This window comes from Callorhinus ursinus, unplaced genomic scaffold, assembly GCF_003265705.2.
Source record: "Callorhinus ursinus isolate GAN/ISIS: 27379988/994484 unplaced genomic scaffold, GSC_fseal_2.0 scaffold6, whole genome shotgun sequence".
Classification (NCBI taxonomy): Eukaryota; Metazoa; Chordata; class Mammalia; order Carnivora; family Otariidae; genus Callorhinus; species Callorhinus ursinus.
The window spans coordinates 81,026,906-81,036,289 of NW_027397068.1; the positions used below are offsets into that span (position 1 = coordinate 81,026,906).

General features: G+C 40.5%; 1 protein-coding gene across 1 annotated transcript in view; it reads right to left on the reverse strand.

Moving 5' to 3' along the window:
- Window positions 1-3,455: 3,455 nt before the first annotated feature.
- The window catches only part of PDCD2 (programmed cell death 2), a 6,321-nt gene continuing 392 nt past the window's right edge, over window positions 3,456-9,384 (reverse strand). The window contains exons 2-6 of the mRNA XM_025866519.2: window positions 8,764-9,006; window positions 8,295-8,426; window positions 6,679-6,782; window positions 4,849-4,962; window positions 3,456-4,070 (exon numbers count right to left, since the gene is read on the reverse strand). Of these exons, the coding sequence (XP_025722304.1) occupies window positions 3,912-4,070; window positions 4,849-4,962; window positions 6,679-6,782; window positions 8,295-8,426; window positions 8,764-9,006 (752 nt within the window). The 3' untranslated portion in view covers window positions 3,456-3,911. The remainder of the gene's footprint in view (window positions 4,071-4,848; window positions 4,963-6,678; window positions 6,783-8,294; window positions 8,427-8,763; window positions 9,007-9,384) is intronic.

Sequence of the window (9,384 nt, forward strand, 5' to 3'; positions counted from 1 at the left end):
ATTTGTGTGATCATACTGTTAAAGCTGTATTTTAGATATAATTGCCTGAAACCATTTCAATGTCTGCTTGCTTGCTCGTTGTTTGTTTCAATCAACATTGCATTGTATGTCGCAGTGATAATGGATGAACTACCTGAAAATTTAAGGTTGCTCATGAAACATGGATTTATTATCTTCCATATATCGAGCACCTCCTGTTTCCCAGATACATTGCCTGTAATTCTCACAAAACCTATAATTCGGTTTTGTTCCTCTTTCCCAGGTGAGCAAACTCCGGCCTCAGCTGCGGTATTTGCCCCAGGGTACATAGCTAGGGAACGCAAAACCAGGCTCTCGGCCAGAGTCCTTCAGTATTAAAGCTGGGTATGTGTACAGCTTGGTGAGGTGTTTGTTTTTCTCATGAATATTACCTGGAAATTTGTAAGTTCTTGGATTTTATTGTTTGGGTTAATTTGTCAAAGTACATTTTCAAGCAGTTCAGAGGCACATAATCAGAAAGGAAGAGTTCTTTCCTTCTCTCCCTTCTGCTTACTTACCCAGGTATCTCCCAAGCCCCCTTCTGTGCAGTTTCTTTCCTTGGGCTGCTTTTGATCCCATATTTAGAAAATACTAAAGCATTTGTTGTTTTATAGCTTTGCTTTTTTTTCAGTCAGTATGTCGTGGAGTCTGATAGCATCACAGATGAACATCATCTCTTACGTACCTTTATGTATTTACCTGTTTCCTTAATTATCAGCAGTGTTTCAGCTGTAGGAAGCACCCTTATATGCCTGTTTGTGGTTCAGTGCAGGCATTTCTGTAGTGAACATGCCTAGGAGAGGAGCCACTGCCATCCATCGGTCCAATATTATCCCCTTCCACCCAAGAAAGAAGTATCTTTCCATGTAGATCTTCTTTTAGTCAAGTTTTATTATTTTTTTCATATAGGGCTTATACATTTCATATAAGTTAATTCCTAAGTTTCTCTGGTTCCTGGTATTAATGTAATGTTTCATTACAAGTCTTGTTGACATATTTATCTTATTCCCAATCACTTTACTGAATTCTGAGGCTTTTCCCTGTGAAACAGTACACACAGAAAACCTAACAAAACAAATCTTTAGCATAGTGTATTACTCAGTAGACATCCCTGCAACCACCACTCAGAACCTTGCCCGTGTCCCAGGGGCCTCTCCTTCTAGTCCAGCGACAACACCCCCCACCAATAACCATTATCTTAAATTTTGTAATCATTTTATAGTCATGACCTAAATTACTAATATGGGTTAATCTTCCATTTAAAAAAAAAAAAAAGGATGCTTCTCTGTTTTACTCCTTATATTCCTCCTCCCTGTCTTTTCCTTAAAATGTTAGGCCAAATTTACAGCTGGTAGTTTCTTACAGTATGTGTTTTGCTGTTTTCAAACTCATGGTGTAGTTCAGCATGTTCCTGTGTTCGATTTCCTGCAAATGAGCAGCTACATCCAGAGACTTCTCATTGATCTGTGAATTCATTAGTGGGTTGCAAATGATGAAATTCTACTTATTTTCCAGTCGTTCATTGGAATACTTTTATAAAGTGATACACTTCATATAGCAGGATAAATGCTGCTTTCCCTTTGAAAGTTTTCGAGATTAAATACCTCATGAATTCATATTGATATATCCAATTCAAATTCAGGACTACGGGGGTTTCATTTAATCAGTTTTATTATTTACACCGATAATCCTTAATTTTTAAAGACACACGGAATAATGTTAGGAAATCCCATGGTCATTTACTTTATGTTACATTATACATGCAACAGTCTTAGATTGCATTACTACCAAGGTGATTATCAAAAGCACTTAAACATACTTATCTTGTTATCTCTGAATTGTCAAGGGATGATGAGACCAGCGTTCAGTATCTAATAAAAGGAGGGGTGAGCAGTCGGGTCACCCGACTCAGGCAGTGTCTGAGCCAAACAGAAGTTTTGGTGGACAGTGGAGTACGTGGATGGGCAATAGTGAATGACATCCTCTACAGAAAGTTACTGGGTGAGACATAATTTTAGGGTGTTTTTAAATGCATCTTGACAGTTCTAGAAGTAACTGAGTTGCTCAATGTTTTTATGTAAATTTTTGGTTTTAGGTTACTTTTATTTTGTATTTTTCATATGATGGATTATGTTTCAACATGGATGTTAGTTGACATTGTGACATTTTCTTTCTGTTGATTTGGACTAGTCTATAAGTGGAAGGACCCTGTGAACCCTCACCCTAATTGCCAGAACTTGGTAGGGATACATACCTAAAGGACAGCTTGGCTGGTTATTCCCAACATACCTGCAAGAATGTCCACAATCATCTGGTGATGTCTCTCCAAACAGACCCTAATGGGTTTGCTTAAAGTCCTTAGCAGTCAGGGCACTATTCTGCTTTGGAAAACTTACTATAACATCTCCTGACTTTCAAGAATCATTTACAATTGGCAATGTGAAGACCCCCCCACTAGTCCAGTTTTCCAGAAGCCACTGAGCTTCCTACCAAGTGTTGATTCTTGCCACCAGATGATGGACAACTTATAATGTGTCCTCCAGTAGCAACGGGCTGTATCACCATAGCTGTAGGTCATTCTCAGACTTCACTCTCCCAGCTTGAAAACTGTGACACCATCCTCCCTCTTTACAGGTTGTATTTAAAAGTAGCCTAGTAACAAATCTCCCCATCAGAATTCCATACTGGTTTCCCATATGGAGCTATGTTTCACTGTATTTCATACACATCTCTTTATGAATAACACATATACACCTATAATGTGGGCTAATAGACCAGGACTTTCTCATATAAAAGTGTAGTAAAATAACCAGGTGGTCAGTGACATTAACTAATGGTGTTATATCCAAAAAAGATGCACTTATGGGAGAATATGAGCCAACTTAGATTAGCTGTAGGTTTTCAAGCACTGATCAACAGCAGTGTCCCTTGAGGTTTGCTTTAGTGCTGGGCAGGCATCACTGGTGTTGAAAGAACTGGGAATTGTCCCAGCATAATTGTGAAACACTAGGGGCTGGAAGGAGCCTTAGCACGGTTAACAGACTTAGCTGACCTCAGGGCCAGATTTCCCTAGGGAAATTCTAATGGCCAATTCCTGCCTCCTTACTTGGGTTTACTCCCCGTGTGTACACTGGCATGAGTGGGGGGCGGGGGGGGGTGGAGAAAGACCATTATTCTTGCCTTCCATCTCTCATCTGTGAGCAGTGCTGTTGGCAGATCAAGGTCAGTTTTGAAGTAGAGCCTCTCTCTGAGTCAGTTATTCATCACATTCACCAGCCTACTGGAGTTTTGTATTTTTCCAGTGTTCTGGACTTCATGTGTCTTAGAGCCCATGACAATGACCTGATAACCAGTTACGTCTCTTTGGGTTTTACCCAACTAGTTTTCTCTTGGTTTTAACATTGCAAATTTTAGGAGGAAAAATGCTGAGTAATGGATTGTCTTAATTAGGCAATTAACCCATTTTTATTGTAGAAAGAAACAAACACATAGGTAAAACGATCATTTCATAGTCCCACCATCCATAGTTAACTAGTTCCCACCGAGTACGTATCTTTCCAGATTTCTGTGGACATACACATGTATAAATACTTTTACAAAAATATGAACATACTATGAATATCTTGGTGTCAGTTTAAACCTGTATCTTGTACATATAGATGTATATCATTAAGACTGCATTACCTTCTGCTGTAGGGATTCACCAAAATTTCTTTAAATACCTGTCACCAGACATTTTTGTTGCACTAATATTTACACACTGTAAACTCACCTAAAACAACATCTTTGTGCCTTTGTCTCTGCTATAATTATTTCCTTAGGATAAAGTCCTAGAAATGGACTTGCAAGGTCTAAGAGATTATGAGCATTTTTAAGGCTTTACGACATTGTCTTTAGGGTGTATTTGTTATATCTTGCTTCCAAACAAATTCCTCTGTGTAGCCAATCCCCAGTCTACAGCTTTCAGCACAGGTGAAGACAGCCAGGACACCCCAGTCGACACTCCTGCCCAGTCTGTCGGCCTTTAGGTGGTTGAGCAGCTGAGGCATGACCTAAGAGGACGACAGAATTAGAGCCCTGCGCTGAGGCAGAGAGCACTGTCTGCTTTCAACAGACCTTCCTTGCCAGGGCAATTGCAGGCACCCTGGTCTTTTAATCTCCAGCTTTGACACTAAGAACCCGTTACTGTTGGATACAGTCTTCACAATTCCTTTTTTTACCCTAGGCAGAAAGTATTACCTGCCACTCTGTAAGGTTAGCAAATCAACAAGAGCATTTCTACCCAACCCAAATGGACTGTGATCCTAGCAATTCCTTTTGAAAAACCGTTTGTCTTAATGATTATATCCATCTGTTTTCCTAACAAATCCACAAACTAAAACCAAACCTTACTAAGGCCTCCAAAACGTTCCTATCACAAAGTACAAAATACCTTAATTGCCATAACAAGAAAAGAAGGACTATTTAAAATTTTAAGGTAACAAAATGCAGACACTAAAAATAATGATGTAACCACACTGGGAGGTGGGAGGGTGGTCCAGATGGTGTAAGAAACTACATTTAAATCCTCATTACTGCATGTGCCAGTCAACGGATAATGTCTAAAAACTAGTAAACTGACAAGTTACCAGAAAAAGCATGTTACTTAGAGAACTACCAGATAAAACTGTAAAAGACAATTCCCTCCAGGGAATAAGCTCTTAGGTGGGACAAGGCACTTTCTGTAGTAACAGGACCCATGGGCATGTATTATTTCAGTAAAGTTTTGGAGCCTTTAATAACATAACTTGGGGTGACTACACATATTAAAATACTCATTTAAGGTCATACCTGGAATTCAAATGTTCTCTTGGCACCACAGGGGCAATATGGAATATCCTTTTCTTGAGGGATATTTTCACCAGAGATCCAGATGGGAGCAATCCCTCTGCCGTATCTGAGAACCTAAAATCAGCCGGGATCATGTGCAAATCACCATCTCACCTAAATTTCCAGTGGTAGCACGTGACTGGGTAATAATCTGGAGAGCCTTGATGGAACACTCATCCGAAACGCAGTTTACTGTTTCCCCCAACTCAGACCTGGCACCGTTAATGCTTTTTCAGTGTCATCAAATCAGTTATTTTAGCTTAAATGACTCAGGATATCAAAATCCTATTTCATACATGGTAATATGGTTAGAATCTAAATCCTAGGAGTATTTTGTGAGGGTCCCACTCTAATCCTGTTTCTCCATTACCAGTTTCTAAATCCAAAATGCAGCCCAGAGTCTGTGCTTTCTTTCACAGATAAAAGGAACCTCAGTTAAAAATTTTTTTTAAATTTTATTGTTATGTTAATCACCATACTTATATCATTAGTTTTTGATGTAGTGTTCCATGATTCATTGTTTGTGCATAACACCCAGTGCTCCACGCAGAACGTGCCCTCCTCAATACCCATCACCAGGCTAACCCATCCCCCCACCTCCTCCCCTCTAGAACCCTCAGTTTGTTTTTCAGAGTCCATCGTCTCTCATGGTTCGTCTTCCCCTCCGACTTACTCCCCTTCATTCTTCCCTCCTGCTATCTTCTTCTTCTTTTCCTCAGTTAAAAATTTTAAAAGGGACCAAGGGTGTCTGGGTGGCTCAGTCGGTTATGTGCCTAAATCTTGGTTTCAGCTCAGGTCATGGTCTCGGGGCCATGAGATGGAGCCTCCACACTCAGCACAGAGGCTGCTTGTCCCTCTCCCTCTCCCCCTCCCCCTGCTCAGGCGTGCATGCATGCTCTCTCTTGCATGCTCTCTCAAATAAGAAAATCTTAAAAAGTCTTCCTTTGCCCCCCCACCCCCACTTGTGGGTGCCCTCATATATTATTTTCATTTTAAAGGGACAAATACCAAGTAATACAGTTGTTTAGATAAATACTACAGAGATAAATTTCACAGTAAGATCTTAAACATCAACAGAGTGGCTTTCCTATGTTTTGTTAAAAGCATATGCATTGCTAAAAACTACCTTCACCGTGTTTAGGACCTAGGTCTATTCTTATGATATTCTTCTCCTGGATATTTGACTCAGTGACTGCTTTACAGGAGTTTAGCCGAACTTTCTTCAGTGATTTAGGTTTATGTTGAATGTCTTTAAGGGGAATGATATTAACAGAAGAACAGGGATGAAGAAGGGAAACATTTGCTGAGCACTTAATATGTGCCTACATTCTTCCTTCATCCTCACAACTGACCTCTAATTTTTTCACACTGTAGATGCAATTACGTCAGAGCTCTTCGTCTAACTCTAGGATCCAGGCTTCTTCCCAACTCCAAAGCCCATTTTTCTTTTCACAAAACCAGTGTCTGTGTTAACATGTCATGTTGGTTTTACAAGCAAAAGGTTCCTATTGGATAAATGGGCAAAAATATCTGTTCCTTTCTTTCTGCCACTGGTGCAAACTTCCTGTATTACAGGCAACATCTTACTCATCTGTCTCGGATGCCTTCTTTAAAATACGGACCCTACATGATAAACAGTATAACCTGTAGTTTTTCAGTAACTACTGACAATATCAGCAGACTATCTGTGTGAAGGACTCCTATAACAAGAGACTAGCTTTATAGTAGTTACTTCTCAGGGACTATACCCTGAAAAGAACACAAGAAGGAGTTGTAGGAGTTCCAGTTTACCTGTTTTGGCTCAAGGGCTATTTTAGTTTTAAACTTCTGGAAAATTTTATCTTCCTTGGATTCATGTTTTGCCATGGAATCCAATTCTTCCTCAGGTGCTTCACCTGAAAAATATCAACACAACCATTACAGCAACAGGACTAGTCCCCGTGACTTGACATTTCCTACATGCTGAGGGCAGGAAATTTCAAACAACCAACTTAATGTTAAATCAGATAGTGAGGGCGCCTGGGTGGCTCAGTTGGTTAAGCAACTGCCTTCGGCTCAGGTCATGATCCTGGAGTCCCGGGATCGAGTCCCGCATCGGGCTCCCTGCTCAGTGGGGAGTCTGCTTCTCCCTCTGACCCTCCCCCCTCTCATGTGCTCTCTCTCTCTCTCTCTCTCAAATAAATAAATAAAATCTTTAAAAACAAATAAATAAATCAGATAGTGAAAGCCAGATGTTCCCACAGGCTTTCCCTATTTTAATTCATTATAGTATTTCAAGACCATCTGATTTTCCAGGTACCCCACTTTACTGGGCAGGTTCCTAGTGAGTGCTTTAAATCTTCAAATGAAAGAACAGACCCAAGTCCTGGGTTTAAGACTTGTGCCCTGTAGATGACAGGACACCCAACAAATGCTGAGCCTTTTATTTTCACTACTGCCCTTAAGCTGCCTGGACTGCCCTGATTCTTCACGTCTCACACATGTCTTTTCCCAGCTGGTACACTCACTCAGCCATCACTCACCATGACCTACCAGCTTGTTCTCTGCACATTCCTCCTCTCCTGGAATCCCAGCTGTCTGAAGCCCTGCTGTCCTCAACAGGATTTAGTCTGTGTTACATGTACCAAAGTATATTCTTGACATCACCTGAATATGAACTATAAACCAGTAAGCTGATACTGTAAAGTCTGATTTAGACTCTAAAACCCAATTCTGTGGTAGTTAAGAGCTCAAATTCTGGAGTCAACAACATGGGAGCTCAAACTGCAGTTCTAAAACTTTAACAACTTTGGTTACGTGACCAAACAAGTTACCCAGAAAACCTCAAATTCCTCACTGCAAAATGAGGTACAGTTTCTCACTGTACTGCCTTCAGGATTTCAATGAGATCATGCACAAATAGCCCTTGGTGCAGAGTAAGTGCTGGATAAATGTTGGCTACTAATCCTTCGCTTAGTATCTGGTAGGCCTAGGCACTACATTAGCGTACTATCATCTAGATAACCTGTAAAATTGGGTATCTGAAACTAGCTGATGAAACATTTAAAGGGCCCCTGTCACCCGCCAAACACTATGCTAAGGGTCTCACATATTCTATATTGATCTGAGAAACAGATCTTGGATCCAGATGAACTTAACAAGTTTCCAGCATCATGTGGAGGAGCCGTACCCAAATGACCACTTGGATACTTACCCTGACATGTCTTCATCAGAACCAGAATCTATCTGATATACATGCCAAGGAAGAGAGGTACAGGAAAGATACTGTCAAATGATAGTGTTTGCAAATCATAGGGCACAGACTCCAAAGTGAATTGACTTCCTGTCAGTACCTACCTCTCTTTTTGACATACAGAGCCTTTTCTTTCCAGCACTATATGAATAAAGTTCTAAAAGTGACTCCTTACCCATGCTCCCTATAATTTCCGAATCATTTTCTTTTTCAACGACTTCAGGTGTAATCTCATCTTCTGTTTCTATTACAATTTCAAATTCTGGAAAAAGGAAGCCGTGGTCTGGAATTGTTCTGTCCAAATAATCTGAAACATGAAAAGGTAACTAGCATCATTACTAATCGTTTAGTTTTAAAGAGGATCAAATAATTTCCCATTTCTAAACTATATTCTGTGCAGTAACCCTAGTAAATTAATACATGTAGTTCCAGCAATTTAGGTCATAAATTAAACACCAATATTAAAGCAAGTCTTGGACATAACTGAGCAGGCAAGACCTCACAGCTCCTCTTTCTTAGAGGTGTTCATGTTACCAGGTACTAAAATTTTGAAAAGAATAATACCTTCTCTAATCCTCAAAACAAAAAACTTGGGTTGACAGATGCTATGAAACTGAGCTAAGACTTAAAAAGAGTTGACTCACCTGATTGTGTACAAGCCTGCTTATGCCCAAATCTCCAGTCTAGAGTCTGATGCTCCTTGCTGCAGTAATGCGCCTTGTGACATCTGGAGCATGTTTTGGGGCCTAAACAGCCACAAACCCTGCAGAGATGAGCACCAGACTTGAGCTGGAGGCACACAGACTCTCCCGTCTCTGGAGGAGGATCCTCAGAAGGTGGCTCATATGAGTAAAAGTCATTTTTCCTGGGTAGCTGATTTCTAAACACTAAGAGGAAACGAGAAATGTAAATACCGTTAAGTAATATAGCAAGCCAAATAGTCGAGCCTCCAGTCCACACAGGACTGAAAAGACACTATTTCTTAAAAAGAGAAATAGAGGGAACTTTTCGATCTCAGGGATCTTACTTTCTGAAAGGGGAGACAGAAGAACGTGCAAAAGCACAAGAAACGGGTTCCCACAACAATCTGAATTGGGTCTTTGAGCTCGTTCAAAATAATCAAATAGACCAACAGTTAAGTCACCCTGCAGAAATTCGGAAACATTATGTGGGCCCAGCTTTTCTGGAACACAGTTCGAATTCTGTCGGTGTGCGCACGCACTCCCCGTTCCCACTGATCCACCCAGAAGCTGGGGCCCAGTGAC